Source organism: Oryx dammah, unplaced genomic scaffold (assembly GCF_014754425.2).
Source record: "Oryx dammah isolate SB20612 unplaced genomic scaffold, SCBI_Odam_1.1 HiC_scaffold_8, whole genome shotgun sequence".
Classification (NCBI taxonomy): Eukaryota; Metazoa; Chordata; class Mammalia; order Artiodactyla; family Bovidae; genus Oryx; species Oryx dammah.
Genome location: NW_024070192.1, coordinates 15,720,907 through 15,739,716, shown reverse-complemented (window position 1 = coordinate 15,739,716; position 18,810 = coordinate 15,720,907). Strand labels below are relative to the sequence as shown.

At 39.6% G+C, this 18,810-nt stretch overlaps 1 protein-coding gene across 1 annotated transcript in view; it reads left to right on the top strand.

The window, feature by feature from the left end:
* The first annotated feature begins 4,922 nt into the window (after positions 1 to 4,922).
* Positions 4,923 to 18,810, top strand: part of EFCAB3 (EF-hand calcium binding domain 3) — a 31,485-nt gene continuing 17,597 nt past the window's right edge. The window contains exons 1-4 of the mRNA XM_040245072.1: positions 4,923 to 5,005; positions 10,907 to 10,983; positions 16,142 to 16,285; positions 18,650 to 18,721. Of these exons, the coding sequence (XP_040101006.1) occupies positions 4,932 to 5,005; positions 10,907 to 10,983; positions 16,142 to 16,285; positions 18,650 to 18,721 (367 nt within the window). The 5' untranslated portion in view covers positions 4,923 to 4,931. The remainder of the gene's footprint in view (positions 5,006 to 10,906; positions 10,984 to 16,141; positions 16,286 to 18,649; positions 18,722 to 18,810) is intronic.

Sequence of the window (18,810 nt, the reverse complement as noted above, 5' to 3'; positions counted from 1 at the left end):
TATAATTTTTTAAAAGACAGTAACAAGTGTTGATAAGAATGTGGAAAAATTGGAATCCTCATGCATTGCTGATGGGAATGTAAAATGGTACAGCTACTGTGGAAAACAGTTTTGCAGTCCCCAAAATGTGAAACCATATGACCAAGCAATTCCATTCTTAGCAATATGCCAAAGAGAAATGAAAACATGTGTTCAAATACCTGTCAGATTATGAATGGATAAATAAAATGTGGCATACACATAAATGGAATATTAATCAGCCATAAAAAGGAATGAAGTACTGATATATGCCACAGTATATATGCACTTTGAAAGCATGATGCCAAGAGAAATGAGACAGACTCAAAAGGCCACACATTTCATAATGCTACTTATATATAGGTAAATGTCCGGAATAGGTCAATCTTTGCAGTCAAAAGACAGATTAGTGGTTGCCAGGAGACAGTCACTGTGGGAGGAGAGAATGGGGAGTGGCCGTTAGTGGGTACAAGGTTTCTTTTTGGCTGATGAAACTGCTTTGGAATTAGGTAGTGGTAATGGTTGTACAACTTTGTAAATATACTAAAACCCACAAAATTGTACATTTTCAAAAGTGTGAATTTTATGGTATGTGAATTATAGTTTACTTTCTTTTGTAATTCCAGGACTGACCCAAAAACATATTTGCTAAAAAACAAAACAAAACAAAAACCACAAGTACTCAAAACCCATGCCTGTTTGCTTGTCAGGCTCTGTAAGTAGAAATAATAAACAATAGGCTGGCCCCAAACCCCAAAGCACCTTCCTTCTGTACAGTGCCTCAAGCTGTGGAACCCAGCTTATGGTTGATGGTCCTGGGACCATCAACCCTACAGATAAATATCATACCAGTCCTCCAGTTTTAAACTATGGAAGATACACCCACCAGTAAATGAAGCAAAATCAGCCCTTCATCCCATTTAGTTCTAAATAGATGACTATTGATGTAACTAAATTATAATACGTGTCTGCTCCCCAGAGTGGTTTAGTTCCTTATGTATTCCGCCTTATTAATTTCAATGATTACTGTCACCACTATTCACTCACAGTTCTAGAAATCTGAATTTGAATGAAACTGTCCCACTTCCCTGTCAGCTACTTTAGGATAGGCATGCCATCTCTTTTTTGTTTTTTGAGGTATGGGTGGTTTACAATATTATATTAGTTTCAAGTGCACAACACAGTAAATCAAAATTTTATAGATTATACTCCATTTATAGTTATTATAAAGTATTGGCTATATTCCCTGTGTTGTACAGTGTATCTTTCTTTATTTTATACATAGTAGTTTGTACCTCTTAATCCCCTACCCAGACATCACATTTTATAAGTCTTTTTATTTTCTGTACCTGCAGTTAGCAGGTGTCTGCTGAAGCGATGAAGGGATGTGTGTATCCATTCACATAACATCAGTAAGAGTCTAGCATGTGCCAAGTATTAGTCCAGGTGCTTGGGGCAAAGCTCACTGCTCTTGTGGGTCTTACTTTCTAGTGAAGAGATATACACAATAAACAAATAATAGTATGACCGAGATTACAGAGAAAATAAAGCAAAGAAAATGAGTATAGGAGATACTGTAAAAGGAGAAAGGTAATCAAGAAAGACCTCACTGATAAAGAGCATTTAAGCAAAAAACTAAGGAGACTGGGGAGCAGAAATCTGGAGCAAGAGCACTCCATGCAGAAAGAAGAGCAAGTGCAAAAGTGCTCATGCAACAGCATGCTCAGAATACTTGAGAAAGAGCCAAGAGGCCGTTGTAGCTGCAACAGAGTGAGCAAGGGCAATGTAGGAGGAGATGAGGTCTTGAAGGGAATGGGACCGCCACATTCAGCCGCATAGGCTATGCACCGCATAGTTTCAGGACTGTGCAGTGAGATGTCCCTTGTTGGGGGAAGGGGGTGATACAGGTGTGGGCAGTAGCCCTGAAGGTTAATGTAAAGGTTCCATTTTTGTTAATACCCTGAGTAGCACAGGAAACTGAGGACTTGAACAGAGACATCACATGATCTGACTTAGTTTTTAGAAGATTGTCCTGGTTCCTGTGTGTAGAACAAACTTGGCAGGGGTGGATGCAGCAAGAGCAGAAGCAGGGAGACCAGTTAGGAGGTCTTTGCAGTAATCCAGAGCAGGAAGTAGAGGTTGAGGTGGTAAGAGTGTTATAGTGATGAAAGCAGAGTCCTGAAGAGAGACGTGAACACCAGTGTATCACAGCAGCATTATTTATGACAGCCGAAAGATGGAAGCAACCCAAATGTCCATCAACAGATAAATAAAAGTGTGATATATATAATGGAATATTGTACATGTGTGTGCATGCTAAGTCTCTTCAGTCATGTCCAACTCTTTGCAACGCTATGGACTATTGCCCGCCAGGCTCTTCTGTCCATGGGATTCTCCAGGCAGGAATACTGGAGTGGGTTGCCATGTCCTCCTCCAGGGGATCTTCCCAACCAAAGGATCAAATCTGAGTCTCTTATGTCTCCTGCACTGGAGGTGGGTTCTTTTCCACTAGCACTGCCTTATGCTTATGGGAAGCCCCATAATGAAATATTATTCATCCTTAAAAGGAAGGAAGTTCTGATACATTGTACAACATAGATGTACCTTGAAGATATTATGCTAAGTGAAATAAGCCAGTCACAAATACTGTATGATTCCACTTAGGAGATTTCTAGAGTAAGTCAAATTCATAGAAACAGAAAGTACAATGGTGGTCATTATCTTCATTTTAAATCTTGGTAGTCCCTAACATAGTAGGCCCTAATTAAATATTTGTTTAATTTATAAATTGAACCTTGTCTTTCTTTCCTTCTGTATGCCTAGCCAGAATGAAAGGCCATGTACCAAGTTTGGAAAGACTAGGGAAAAGTCAAATTATGCACATAATAAATGAATCCCCCAGAACAGGAAAAGAAAATCTCTAAAATTACAGCCAAGTGAAGCCTGAAACACCTTAAGGGGCTCAAGCTAAGCCTTTGCCAGAGGTATCTGTGCTTAGCCATTGTGAAAACTAGGGACACTTCCAACTTCTCTGCTTAGATGATTTAAATGCCAAGACCTGTCGGATCTTGAATACTAAAGTTAAAACAATTATAATACTTTCTTTAATTGCTCTTTTAAAATCACTCTTTTCAATAATACCATAGACTACAAATCTATGAGAGTTTGATTTTGTCCTTCTTTCTGGATATAAACAATTAATGAAATGGTTCTTAATCAGAATTCAGCCAAAGCAATTGGTTAAAATTTTTTACTTGAACAACTTTCAATTCACCAGTATTTAGTGTGAAAATATGTTAATACAGAATTAAAAACAACAACTCCCCCTTCCCTGAAATCCCACCAGGGTCAAAATATTCTGACTCTGTTACATACCCACACATACCCTATCAGTGCTAAATGAACCACATTGAATTGAAATCACAGTTACTCTAAAGCTGGAAGGAGCTTTTGGGTCATTCTCACCTGGGCCTGAGCCTGAGAAGTGAATGAGGTCACAGTTGTGTGATGGAACAAACCCTTTATTGGATTCTTGATCTGATTGAAGCCCAGAAGTTATAAGTAGCACCACTTAGAAGTAGGTAAATATCCAGATTTTATAGGAATCTATGAACAGTCCTTTATTTTTAAGTCTATCATCTCAGTGAGAGATTGAAGGTAGTTTTTTAAACTAATGGTTATTTTGAGCCATGAGGATGATTTCACAGCACCTTTCAACTGCCTAAATTGTCAAGCCTCTCCAGAGTTCCCAGCTCTGTGGTAGGTTTCTAGATTTTGAGCATATGTAGTTGAGTTATTTAGAAACAACAGTTTTCCAGAGAATGAGATAAAAACTTTGGAAAATTAACTCTAACCAAACATTAGAGACTTTTTCTTCATGGTTTAATAGTATGTGATAGTCTACTATTCCTAAGTCAGAACTCTATATTAAAAAGAGAAAAAAATCAACAATAAAAGGGGGAAAGCCTACCAACCCAGTTTCTGGTCCACAGGTCCTGATTTTTAAGCTATGCAGAAGTAGAAAGGAAGGACTAGAAAGACCATAGTGGTTGAGAGTCCATTCAGGGGGGTCTAGGGTAGCAAAACAGTATTATATCCCACACCTATTCTTACTTTTAATAAAGACCAATGGGTTCATAAGAACTGATTGGGCAGGGCTGGACCAGAAGGAACCTCTGGGAAAAGCTACTTACTACCAGGTAGCTATCCAAGACACAAACAGTAGCAAATGCTATAATGTCTTGAGATGAAAAATAAATGTTGTCTTTAAATAATTTTTTCTAAATATTTCCAGGATGCTTTACCACTTATTTTTATATAGGATCAGAATAATGCTAATATATTCAGGGGGCTTCCCTAACAGCACAAATGGTAAAGAATCCACCTGCAATGCAGGAGACCCCAGTGTGATTCCTGGGTCAGGAAGATCCCCTGGAGAAGGGATAGGCTACCCACTCCAGTATTCTTGGGCTTCCCTTGTGGCTCAGCTGGTGAAGAATCTGCCTGCAATGTGGAAGACCTGGGTTCAGTCCCTAGGTTGGAAAGATCCCTTGGAGAAGGGAACGGCTACCCACTCCAGTATTCTCTGGCCTGGAGAATTCCATGGACTGTATAGTCCATGGGGTCACAGAGTCGGACACAACTGAATGACTTTCACTTCACTATAAAGGAGGAGCAATGGCAAGAAATTTTGCTTAGAGATTTTGGGATACTAAAGGGGCCCGTCCACATGGCCTTCCAACTCCCAACATGCACATATCTAACTTGCATTTGCACATATTATCATTCTTTGAGGCCCAGGACTTCAAACTCCAGGTCCTGAGCTGGGAAAGTTGTAAAAGTATATAAAGAAATTAATCTGTGATTTGATCCTTAATGGTATCTTCTGAATTCCAGACAGAGTTACTGGCCACATGGCAGTTTCTGAAGTTAAAGCAAAATTTAAACTGAATCCTCTAACAAAAGTACCCAACTTCCACAGTAGGAGGTAAGTTATGAATTTATTAAGGTGATCTATATATTAAGACAAAGAATTATTATGATGAATATATTAAATACATAAAGACTATAATGAAACAAGTGAGAAACCTCCTCAGGGATCCATTCTGTGATAGTTAATTATAAAACAAAACATCTGAATTGAAGAAATATATTTTTTATGAAAAAAATATATATGTGTCCTTTGACTAGAGAAACAAAGAGGGAGAATTCCTTAATGGTCCAGTGGTTAGGACTTGGTGCTCTCACTGCTGAGGGCCCCAGTTCGATCTCTGATCAGGGAGATCCCACAGATGGGTGGTTCAGCAAAAAAGAAGAGAAACAAAGAGTTCTCCCAAACAAGAGGCTATTTTTGTGTGCTGGGACAGAATACTCCAGAGGGCTAGAGGTTGTCAGCTACACATTAAGACATATTAAGTATCAGTTTAAAGGAGAACGAATTTAGAGAATAATAAACTCCTAAGCGTCTGAATACAGAAAAAGAGTATGTAGCTCAAAAATGGCCAGTAAAATGAAATCTGGTAAATTAACTCTGACTAACCTTGGGCTAAAGTTGGGATGGGGACTTCCCTGATGATCCACTGGTTAAGATTCCAAGGGGGTTCAATCTCTGATCAGGGAACTAAGATCCCAAATGCCAAGTGGCTCAAAATATAAAAATAAAGTGAAATTTAAAAAATAAAATTGGGAAGGGAGGTTTGCCTGTGACATTAATGATACCTTTTTCTCAGTCTGATAACTACATATTCCAATAAACAGAAACCACTAATGACTGAAAGGAAAAGCCTGGTGCAAATTTTATCAGATCATAAGTCAAGAAGCCTCTCTCCTTTCTCACAATTATCCATTTTCCTTGTCATTTTGAGAGTATTTCTCCTAATGTCCTTAACCTTTGCTACAGGAATGTATTACTAACTTTCTTTATTGGGACATGGGTAAGACAACCTTGTGTGTGTGTATGCGTGCACACACGTGCACACACACACACACACACACACACACATTTGTGAACAACTCTTTGTGACTCCATGAACTGTTGTCTGGCTGTCCATGGAATTTTCCAGGCAATAATACTGGAGTAGGTTGCTATTTCCTTCTCCAGGTTATCTTCCCAACTCAGGTATTGAAACCAAGTCTCCTGCATTGGCAGCCAGGTTCTTTACCAGCTGAAGCACCAGGGAAACCCCCAAGACCTTAGAGCAGCCAGATCCCTTGATCTCATTGTTCCTTTACCCTACATTGCAAACTGCCTTTTGAAGTGGTGACTTCCTTGTCACTGAAAGTAGTCAAGCAAAGATTAGATAATATCACATGTAGAGGGAATTCCTACATGAAATGAGAAGCTATACTGGGTTCATTCCAAATCTAAAGTTTTTTGAACCTTTGAAACACTGTAAAATAAAATAATTTTTTAAGTAAAAAAAAAACACATTTCTCACGTTTGATCCAAGATAAGGTTTGGAATTCTGCCAAGAGTATGTTTTTTAAAATGTAACTAATAAAGACTTCATAGAACCATTCAATTTTAGCTTCTTCAGCATTACTGGTTGGGGCATAGACTTGGATTACCCTGATATTGAATGGCTTGCCTTGGAAAGGAACAGAGATCATTCTGTCGTTTTTGAGATTGCCTCCAAGTACTGCATTTCAGACTCTTTTGTTGACTATGATGGCTACTCCATTTCTTCTAAGGGATTCCTGCCCACAGTAGTAGATATAATGATCTATACATCATTTGGCCTTAGAATACAGAATGAAGCAGGCCAAAGGCTAATAGAGTTTTGCCAAGAGAACACACTGGTCATAGCAAACACCCTCTTTCAACAGCACAAGAGAAGACTCTACACATGGACATCACCAGATGATCAACACCAAAATCAGATTGATTATATTCTTTGCAGCCAAAGATGGAGAAGCTCTATACAGTCAGCAAAAACAAGACCAAGAACTGACTGTGGCTCAGATCCTGAACTTCTTATTGCCAAATTCAGACGGAAATTGAAGCAAGTGGAGAAAACCACTAGACCATTCAGGTATGACCTAAATCAAATCCCTATGACTATACAGTAGAAGTGAGAAATAGATTTGAGGGACTAGATCTCATAGATAGAGTGCCTGATGAACTATGGACGGAGGTTCGTGACATTGTAAAGGAGACAGGGATCAAGACCATCCCCAAGAAGAAGAAATGCAAAAAAGCAAAATGGCTGTCTGAGGAGGCCTTACAAATAGCTGTGAAAAGAAGAGAAGCGAAAAGCAAAGGAGAAAAGGAAAGATATACCCATTTGAATGCAGAGTTTCAAAGAATAGCAAGGAGAGATAAGAAAGCCTTCCTCACCAATCAATGCAAAGAAACAGAGGAGAACAATAGAATGGGAAAGACTAGAGATCTCTTCAAGAAAATTAGATTTACCAAGAGAACATTTCATGCAAAGATGGGCTCAATAAAGGACAGAAATGGTATGGATCTAACAGAAGCAGAAGATATTAAGAAAAGGTAGCAAGAATACACAGAACTGTATAAAAAAGATCTTCATGACCCAGATAATCACGATGGTGTGATCACTCACCTAGAGCCAAAAATCCTGGAATATGAAGTCAAGTGGGCCTTAGGAAGTATCACTACAAACAGAGCTAGTGGAGGTGATGGAATTCCAGTTGAGCTCTTTCAAATACTGAAAGATGGTGCTGTGAAAGTGCTGCACTCAATATGTCAGCAAATTTGGAAAACTCAGCAGTGGCCACAGGACTGGAAAATTTCAGTTTTCATTCCAACCCCAAAGAAAGGCAATGCCAAAAAATGCTCAAACTACTGCACAATTGCACTCATCTCACACGCTAGTAATGCTCAAAACTGTCCAAGCCAGGCTTCAGCAATACGTGAACCGTGAACTTCCTGATGTTCAAGCTGGTTTTAGAAAAGGCAGAGGAACCAGAGATCAAATTGCCAACATCCACTGGATCATGGAAAAAGCAAGAGAGTTCCAGAAAAAACATCTATTTCTCCTTTACTGACTATGCCAAAGCCTTTGATTGTGTGGATCACAATAAACTGTGGAAAACTCTGAAAGAGATGGGAATACCAGACCACTGACCTGCCTCTTGAGAAACCTATATGCAGGACAGGAAGCAACAAATAGAACTGGACATGGAACAACAGACTGGTTCCAAATAGGAAAAGGAGTACATCAAGGCTGTATATTGTCACCCTGCTTATTTAACTTATATTCAGAGTACATCATGAGAAACGCTGGGCTAGATGAAGCACAACCTGCAATCAAGATTCCCAGGAAAAATATCAATAACCTCAGATATGCAGATGATACCACCCTTATGGCAGAAAGTGAAGAATTAAAAAGCCTCTTGATGAAAGTGAAAGAGGAGAGTGAAAAAGTTGGCTTAAAGCTCAACATTCAGAAAACTAAGATCATGGCATCTGGCCCCATCACTTCATGGCAAATAGATGGGGAAACAGTGTCTGACTTTATTTTGGAGGGCTCCAAAATCACTACAGATGGTGAGTGAAGCCATGAAATTAAAAGATGCTTACTCCTTGGAAGGAAAGTTATGACCAACCTAGACAGCATATTCAAAAGCAGAGACATTACTTTGTCAACAAAGGTCTATCTTGCCAAGGCTGTGGTTTTTCCAGTAGTCATGTATGGATGTGAGAGCTGGACTATAAAGAAATCTGAGTGCCAAAGAATTTATACATTGAACTGTGGTATTGGAGAAGACTCTTGAGAGTCCCTTGGACTGCAAAGAGATCCAACTAGTCCATCCTAAAGGAAATCAGTCCTGGGTGTTCATTGGAAGAACTGATTTTGAAGCTGAAACTCCAAAATTTTGGCCACCTGATGAGAAGAGCTGACTCATTTGAAAAGATCCTGATGTTGGGAAAGATTGAAGGGGCATGAGGAGCAGGGGATGACATAAGATGAGGTGGTTAGATGGTATCACAGACTCAATGGACACAAGTTTGGGTAAACTCCAGGAGTTGGTGATGGACAGGGAGGCCTGGCGTGCTGCGGTTCATACGATTGCAAAGAGTCAGACACAACTGAGCAACTGAACTGAACTGAACTGAATAAAGACATGAGATGATTCTCTTGAGGAGGGCCTGACAACCCACTCCAGTGTTCTTGCCTGGAAAATTTCAGGGACAGAGGAGCCTGGTGGCCCCCAGTCCATGGGGTCACAAAGAGTCAGACACAACTGAGCGACGGAGCACAATAAGACTGCATTACCTGGCCTTCTACTTGCCTCTTGCTTCTTGAAAACTTCATATTTCTCCATCTCCTGCATCATTTATGTCATGTGAAGGTAATCTGTTTATAAACAGTGAATATAAAATAACCTGAGTAAAAGTATCAAGTCAGTAATAAAAATCAAACACCAGAAGAAATCAGTTAGTAAAAGCTGAGAAAATAAGGCTAATTAGATAAAATTCCATGGCAAAAATGTTGAGATTGGTGCATTTTGAGACCTTATCACCTTTTTTTCCAGGTCCCTCTTTAAAAATGAGCTGATGAATTAACTAGATACTGTAGAGGAAACTAAATTCATAAACCATAATTTTTTAATCTAACTTCTATGTTTATATTTCTTCTAGTTTTACTTTTTAAATTTATTATTGTAAAAACACAAAAACTAAGAGATTACATATTTCTTAAAACCTTTAATTCTACTAGTATCAAAACTAAATGTTGGGAGGGGATATATGTATGCTTATGGTAGCTTCCCTGGTGGCTCAGACGGTAAAGCGTCTGCTTACAATGTGGGAGACCTAGGTTTGATTCCTGTGTCGGGAAGATCCCCTGGAGAAGGAAATGGCAATCCACTCCAGCACTCTTGCCTGGAAAATTCCATGGATGGAAGAGCCTGATAGGCTACAGTCCATGGAGTCGCAAAGAGTCGAACACGACTGAGCGACTTCACTTTCACTTTCATGGTAGATTCACATAGTTGTTCAGCAGAAACTAACTTAATGTTGTAAAGCAATTATCCTCCAATTAAAAATATATTTTTAAAAAATAGAAAAAAAATTTTAAACCAGATGTATTTTAAATAAAATATATCCATAAAATTGTGTTTATTATAAATTTATTAAATTACCACATTATTAAAAATCCAGTTTTGCATAATACATTTTTATGTTCCTAAAATAATAATACATCACTGCAGATATATATAAAATAATCCCCAAAGTATTAATCTTCTCCTTTTTTTCAGATTTTATTTTCTGAGGAAACAAAAGGTCATCCAGGGTTCCAGACTTTCCAGAACTGTTCTCTCTTGATGAGAGATGTTAATAGATAGATACAGCTGACATGAGGCACTGAGCAGCAAGGGGAGGTGGGAGATCGGCAGAAATCAGTACTGCTATCTCCCCATATGCTGGTAAAAATACAGTTTGGCAAAGTTGTAAAGTAAACAGGAAAGCAAAAGTTTTGCTATAAGTATATTCATCATAATAAGATTATTTAAACATTAAAAATTTGAAACAACTTATATTTCTAACAATAGTAATCATGTAAGGCTTATATTCTTCAGCACTGGAGTCAAATAAACCTGGATTTGAATCCCAGGGCTTCCATTTATTATCGTTCTGACTCAGGACAAGTTATTTAATCCTTCTGAGCCTCAGTTTCCTCTTGTAAAATGGAAGAAATCAAAAATTTTAAGGGGTTAGGGTGATGGGCAAGTCTAGGGCAGACGAGGACCTCCATAACCAACATCACTGCCCATCCTGTAGCTATTGGCAATTGACAGTAACAGGTCCTTAGGTAGTGTGACTCGATATATTTTGATTCTTACAGCCACTCCAGTCAGCAAAAACTGATGAATGGAACTAATATTTGCTGGTTTTAATACACATCTCTTTCCTCAGGGATAAAGATTTACCAGGACTTCTGTCATGTCAATTACAGCATAAAGAAAGGAAGTTGAGCCCTTCACAAATGCGAGGTAATGAGAACCATGCTCTAATTAGTATGAAACAACTAATTAGTATAAACATCTAACTAGTATAAACAACTATGAAACAAGTTGTTTCATAGGGGTATAGATGAACAGTTCTACAACTATTGTAAACCATACATAGGTTGAATATGTAAGTGACTGAATGGTAGATGGTGGGATCCAGGTTTCTCTCTGTTGGAGAGGTTTCAGATAAACAAGGGGAGAAGGCTAAAGTGAAACAGTGGAACTGGATTAGAGTGAGATGTCAGTGTAAATTCATGTTTAGGTTAATATGGATGCAGATGGCTAGATCAAGAAATAATTAGAGATATGTGTATGTACATGGGTTAGTATATGTGCATATACTTGCTAGCTCTGTTTGCTGAGAAGACAGAAGCACTGACAACCCCATAGCCACAAGCATACCTAGCACCCAGATCTTGGTTTCCAGTGTCAGCTCCTGTCAAAGAACCAAAGTTCCTTGGACAAATGGCTGATTGGAGGGCTTGGATAGAGAATATACAAGATGAACATGGTATATCTTGCAGTGCCAGAAAGTTAGGAGATGCTCAAAATACAAAAGAACAGGAGCATGTCAAAGGGATACAGAAACCAACCTTAAAGAGCTCACAACAGCCAGAGCTGGAACAATTTGAACAATAAAAATGAATAGTATTGGATTATAATTCAAAGCATAAAAAAAAAGATTGATGTCCCTAATGACAAAATAAATGATTGAGTTTTTAAAATGAAGATCATTGTACAGGAGACAGGGATCAAGACCATCCCCATGGAAAAGAAATGCAAAAAAGCAAAATGGCTGTCTGGGGAGGCCTTACAAATAGCTGTGAAAAGAAGAGAGGCAAAAAGCAAAGGAGAAAACGAAAGATATACCCATTTGAATGCAGAGTTCCAAAGAATAGCAAGAAGAGATAAGAAAGCCTTCTTCAGCAATCAATGCAAAGAAATAGAGGAAAACAACAGAATGGGAAAGACTAGAGATCTCTTCAAGAAAATTAGAGATACCAAGGGAACATGTCATGCAAAGATGGGCTCGATAAAGGACAGAAATGGTCTGGACCTAACAGAAGCAGAAGATATTAAGAAGAGGTGGCAAGAATACACGGAAGAACTGTACAAAAAAGATCTTCATGACCCAGATAATCATGATGTTGTGACCACTAATCTAGAGCCAGACATCTTGGAATGTGAAGTCAAGTGGGCCTTAGAAAGCATCACTACGAACAAAGCTAGTGGAGGTGATGGAATTCCAGTTGAGCTGTTTCAAATCCTGAAAGATGATGCTGTGAAAGCGCTGCACTCAATATGTCAGCAAATTTGGAAAACTCAGCAGTGGCCACAGGACTGGAAAAGGTCCGTTTTCATTCCAATCCCAAAGAAAGGCAATGCCAAAGAATGCTCAAACTACTGCACAATTGCACTCATCTCACATGCTAGTAAAGTAATGCTCAAAATTGTCCAAGCCAGGCTTCAGCAATACATGAACCATGAACTCCCTGATGTTCAAGCTGGTTTTAGAAAAGGCAGAGGAACCAGAGATCAAATTGCCAACATCCACTGGATCATGGAAAAAGCAAGAGAGTTCCAGAAAAACATCTATTTCTGCTTTATTGACTATGCCAAAGCCTTTGACTGTGTGGATCACAATAAACTGTGGAAAATTCTGAAAGAGATGGGAATACCAGACCACCTAACCTGCCTCTTGAGAAATCTGTCTGCAGGTCAGGAAGCAACAGTTAGAACTAGACATGGAACAACAGACTGGTTCCAAATAGGAAAAGGAGTCCGTCAAGGCTGTATATTGTCACCCTGCTTATTTAACTTCTATGCAGAGTACATCATGAGAAACGCTGAACTGGAAGAAACACAAGCTGGAATCAAGATTGCCGGGAGAAATATCAATAACCTCAGATATGCAGATGACACCACCCTTATGGCAGATAGTGAAGAGGAGCTAAAAAGCCTCTTGATGAAAGTGAAAGAGGAGAGTGAAAAAGTTGGCTTAAGGCTCAACATTCAGAAAACGAAGATCATGGCATCTGGTCCCATCACTTTATGGGAAATAGATGGGGAAACAGTAGAAACAGTGTCAGACTTTATTTTATTGGGCTCCAAAATCACTGCAGATGGTGACTGCAGCCATGAAATTAAAAGATGCTTACTCCTTGGAAGAAAAGTTATGACCAACCTAGATAGCATATTCAAAAGCAGACACATTACTTTGCCGACTAAGGTCCGTCTAGTCAAGGCTATGGTTTTTCCTGTGGTCATGTATGGATGTGAGAGTTGGACTGTGAAGAAGGCTGAGCACCGAAAAATTGATGCTTTTGAACTGTGGTGTTGGAGAAGACTCTTGAGAGTCCCTTGAACTGCAAGGAGATCCAACCAGTCCATTCCAAAGGAGATGAACCCTGAGATTTCTTTGGAAGGAATGATGCTAAAGCTTAAGCTCCAGTACTTTGGCCACCTCATGCGAAGAGTTGACTCATTGGTAAAAACTCTGATGCTGGGAGGGATTGGGGGCAGGAGGAGAAGGGGATGACAGAGGATGAGATGGCTGGATGGCATCACAAACCCGATGGATATGAGTCTGAGTGAACTCCGAGAGTTGGTGATGGACAGGGAGGCCTGGCGTGCTGCAATTCATGGGGTCGCAAAGAGTCGGACACGACTGAGCGACTGAACTGAACTGAACCAATCTCTCACAAAAGAAATCCAAATGATGTATTAATAGATACTACCTCTTCCAGGAGGTGGAACTTAATTCCCCATTCCCCTGGGCCCTGTGTCCCTTTAACCTGGACTACCCTTAGCGACTTGCTTCCAATGAGTAGAATATGAAACAGAAAGGAAAGAAATTTACACTGGAAAAATCTGACAAACATGACCTCTTCACTGATAAGTCATGTTGATAGCCTTGACATAATGATGAGAACAGCACTTCACTTCTGTGGTTTCCCTTCCCAAACCCATAATCTCAGGCTAACCGTGAGAAAAACAGCAGAGAAACCCAAATTGAAGGACTGCCACAAAACTCCTGAATAATACTCCTCAAAAGTTGCAAGAGTGTTAGCAAAAAAAAAAAAAAAAAGGAAAAACTGATAAACTGCTAGAGAGAAGAGGCCAACAAAACATGACAACTAAATGTAATAATGTAATGTGGACAGGATCCTGGAACAGGAAAAGAGTGGAGGGAAGAACCAGTAAAATCCAAATAACGTGTGCAGTTTAGTTACTAGTACTATACCAATGTTGGCTTCGTGATGTGACAAATGTACTAGAGTAATGTTAGATGTTAATGGTACAGGAATCTACAGGAATTCTCTGTGCTCTCTTTGCAACTACATCTAAAACCAATCTGAAATAAAACTGAAAATAAAATTTTAAACATAACCCCACATAACATCACCTCTCTGACCTCTCCTACTCCTTTCCTCTTGCTCACTCTGCTCCAGCCACTAGCATCCTTGCTGTTCCTGGAACGTGCTGGGCCCATTCCCCTAGGATCTTTGCTCCAGCTCTTCCCTCTGCCTAGTCCTCTCTTCCCTTCTTCCAGATACCCACTCTCTCACCTTTCAAGTCTTTGCTCAAATCTTAACTTTTAATACAAGCAACCTATCCTTCAATCCCTAGAAATCCCAAACCCCCAACCCTGTGTTACTTTTTTTTTTTCCATAGCTCTTACCACCTTCTAACACGCTCTCTAACTTACCTATTTATTATATTTGTATAACGGCAGAATCTTTATTTAGTGTACTAAGGTATCCTAGGCACTTAGACTAGCCCCTGGCACATAGAAGGCATGTCGTAAGTATTTGTTGATTAAGCTTCATGAATGCCTACTACATGCCAGAAATACTGGGAGAAAAAAAAGAAACACATCAGAGACAGTTCCAGCCCTTGAGAAGCCTGCCTTATATCAAAGGAGAAAGATGTTAATTTTTCACATAACTATAGGGCAGTAATTTCTATAGAATTAATCACTCTTGTACATAGAGGCACTAAAACTCGAATGTGATATGAAATCTTTTATTCTGGTGCCACTTAAGGACTACCTTGTTCTGGATTTACCCCTTCATTTACTAATTTGGGGCTTTCCTGGCGGTTCAGACGGTATAAAGTCCGCCAGCAAGGGTTGGGAAGATCTCCTCAAGAGGGCAGTGGCAACCCCCTCCAGTATTCTTGCCTGAGAATTCCATGGACAGAGGAGCCTGGTGGGCTATAGTCCATGGGGTCTCAAAGAGTTGAACAGGACTGAACAAGTAACACTTTACTAATTTTAGAAAATATATACCTCATGTCAATGTATGGCAAAACCAATACAGAATTGTAAAGTAGAATAAAAAATAAATTAATTAATTTAAAAAAAAAATATATATATATACACCTAATTTTGACTCCAGTTAATGCCTTGAGTTTTTCTTTGAAAAAACTTTGAGTCTGTACAGAACATTCAGACCTCACAGTTCCATGTAAGTCAGAAGTCAGATGGGCTCTCCTGGTTCTTCTTCGCTGGGGTCTTACAAGGGCAAAATGAAGGTGTTGGCCAGCCTGGCCTTTTATCTGGAGGCTCTGGAGGAGCATCTACTTAGCAGCTTGTTCGGGTTTTTGGCAGAATGCAGTTTCTTGCAGTCACAGGCCTCAGGTCCCAACTTCCTTGCTGGCTCATACCCAGAAGTCTCTCTCGGTCCCTTAAGTCTACCCGAATTCCACATCACCTGCCCTCTCCATCTTCAAACCAGCAACAACCTGTCAAATCCAGCTGCTTTGAATCTCTCACTTCTGCCACACCTCTCTTGCTTCATAAGGGATCCATTCAAATAATCCAGGATAATCTACCTTAATTACATCTGCAAAATCCCTTCTGTCATGTAAAGTAATACATTCACAGGTTCCAGGAATTAGGGTGTGAAAATTTTTCAAAAGCCATTTTTGCCTACGTTTTGCTTTTCCAAGTAGTTTAATTTAGTTCAGATCTCATGGAAGGACACTGTTCTTTCTAAGAAATGCCTATTACGTACACAGATTTCTCTAAATGCGTTTTCAGAACATGACCTCCAATCAACAGTATTGTCTGTCCCAATTCCATTAGAATATGTGTTTATTCTTAAATAACTGTCCTAACTTAATTCTGTTTCCCCAGCTTTCCAAGATGCCTACAATTTCTTTAACAAGGATAAAACTGGCTGTATTGATTTACATGGAATGATGTGCACTTTAGCTAAGTTGGGAATGAATCTAACAAAGCACGATGTCTATAATGAATTAAGATGTGCTGATATTGATCGTGAGTACTTTGACTTGCCATTTTTTATAGAAGATTTTTATAAATACATTTTTCTCAATCTATATAAACATGGGAAGTAAGCCTCATTTATTTGCCAAAAGTACATATATGTGTTTCTCTTTAAAGTTATCAATGAGGCATGTGTACCAGTTATGAAATTGAATTAAAGCTACAAAATGGGCTAGTTTTTTAAAAAGCCTGTGTGGAAACCAAAAGTGACTGTTGTATTTAATATCAAATTCAGATTACCTGTCATAATATACATTTTGGAGACTACCTTGAGATAAAGACAGACATTGACAATTTCAAAAATAACCGGTTACTGTTACTCAAAAACTAGACTCACCTCTTACTGGGTGTTGAGCCAAAAGACACAACCAAGCCTAACAGCAGAAGAAGGGAGGATTCATTACTTGCAATAAGTAAGGAGAACACTGAGGATATTTCCCAAAGCAATTTCTCCCCAACTGCAATACTGGAGAGGTTTTTAAGCTAAGGTTGCATACCTATCCATGGAGGGGCTTGAGCAAAGGAGAATGCAGCATAGAATTGGGGCAAAGTTCAAACAGAGCCCAGGCTCTAGTTGATGGAGGTCATGATGGTCAGCAAAGGTCAGCATCTACCATCCTGAGGCTCTAGGTAGTCTGGTGGTTTAGAGCTTGAGGGGGTTTGGATCCTGCAAAACAGCTCAAGAATGTGCTTCGGGCTAATCTTTACCTTAGAAACTGAACTGGGAGTCTTTACAACTGATATATCATCTCCTGGTAATACCTGTTTGTTTTTACATTCTTCATTCCTTTAAAATAATTAACTATGTAACTCAGCTGGTAAAGAATTGCCTGCAATGCAGGAGACTTGGGTTCGATCCCTGGGTTGGGAAGAACCCCTGGAGAATGGAAAGGCTACCCACTCCAGTATTCTGACCTGGAGAATTCCATGGACTGGATGGTCCATGGAGTCGCAAAGAATCAGACATGACTGAGTGACTTTCACTCACTTCACTCAGTTCAGTTCAGTTCAGTAGCTCAGTCGTGTCTGACTCTTTGCACCCCCATGAATCACAGCACGCCAGGCTTTCCTGTCCATCACCAACTCATGGAGTTCACTCAGACTCACGTCCATCGAGTCAGTGATGCCATCCAGCCATCTCATCCTCTGTCATCCCCTTCTCCTCCTGCAATCCCTCCCAGCATCAGAGTCTTTTCCAATGAGTCAACTCTTTGCATGAGGTGGCCAAAGTACTGGAGTTTCAGCTTTTGCATCATTCCTTCCAAAGAAATCCCAGGGTTCATCTCCTTCAGAATGGACTGGTTGGATCTCCTTGCAGTCCAAGGGACTCTCAAGAGTCTTCTCCAACACCACAGTTCAAAAGCATCAATTCTTCGGTGCTCAGCCTTCTTCACAGTCCAACTCTCACATCCATACATGACCACAGGAAAAACCATAGCCTTGACTAGACAGACCTTTGTTGGCAAAGTAATGTCTCTGCTTTTCAATATGCCATCTAGGTTGGTCATAACTTTTCTTCCAAGGAGTAAGTGTCTTTTAATTTCATGGCTGCAGTCACCATCTGCAGTGATTTTGGAGCCCCCAAAAATAAAGTCTGACACTGTTTCCACTGTTTCCCCATCTATTTCCCATGAAGTGATGGGACCAGATGCCATGATCTTCGTTTTCTGAATGTTGAGCTTTAAGCCAACTTTTTCACTCTCCACTTTCACTTTCATCAGGAGACTTTTTAGTTCCTCTTCTTTTACAAGGACAAGCACTGTGGCCAGATTTAGATGACAAAATGGCTTAGGCCTAAAGTGACTTCTCTTATATCAAGATAGTTAGGTCTAGTTTTCTTCTTCCCAGAACCCTCTACCATATCTGCCTGCATTACCAAGGTTATCCAAGCCCTTTGTTTCTGTTTGAATCATAATGGTACAAATCTTCCTTCCGTCACTAGAGCCACCTATATTGAATTTAATGCCACAGCACTTTTATTGATATTTTTTAAAGCATGTAAGTAGTCTTTTCTTTGAATACTAGTGATTAGTAGCCCAAGCTGGTATGTTGTGTGGAATAAGTATTCAGCACAATACCTTTTCCCACCACACCCTACTCACTGCCAGTGTCCCAGTCAATCAGCAGCACCCTTCATGGGAGTCAGTCACCATTTAATTAAAGTGTCACTTGTTTCCACTAACTCTGCCCGAAGTTTTATCCTTTCATTGAAACACACTCTAATAGCACTTGTTATCCTTTAATTTTAGAAGAAAGGGGTATAATTCAGGGATAGCCTAATAATAAAATATAGAGGTGGATGTGAAACGGGAAGGTGACTATAGCCTTGTTCTGATCCTTGGATCTCTGTTGCAGAGGATGGGAAGGTGAACTTCTCAGACTTTTTAAAGGTGCTAACAGATAAGAACCGCTTCCTTAAGGCTGTGGGTAAGTATGTTGCTAAATAGATGGCAGTGGGGTAGTTGCAATTAACTGCATAGTAAAATATTGTTCCTTTAGACCTCCAATCAGGCAGG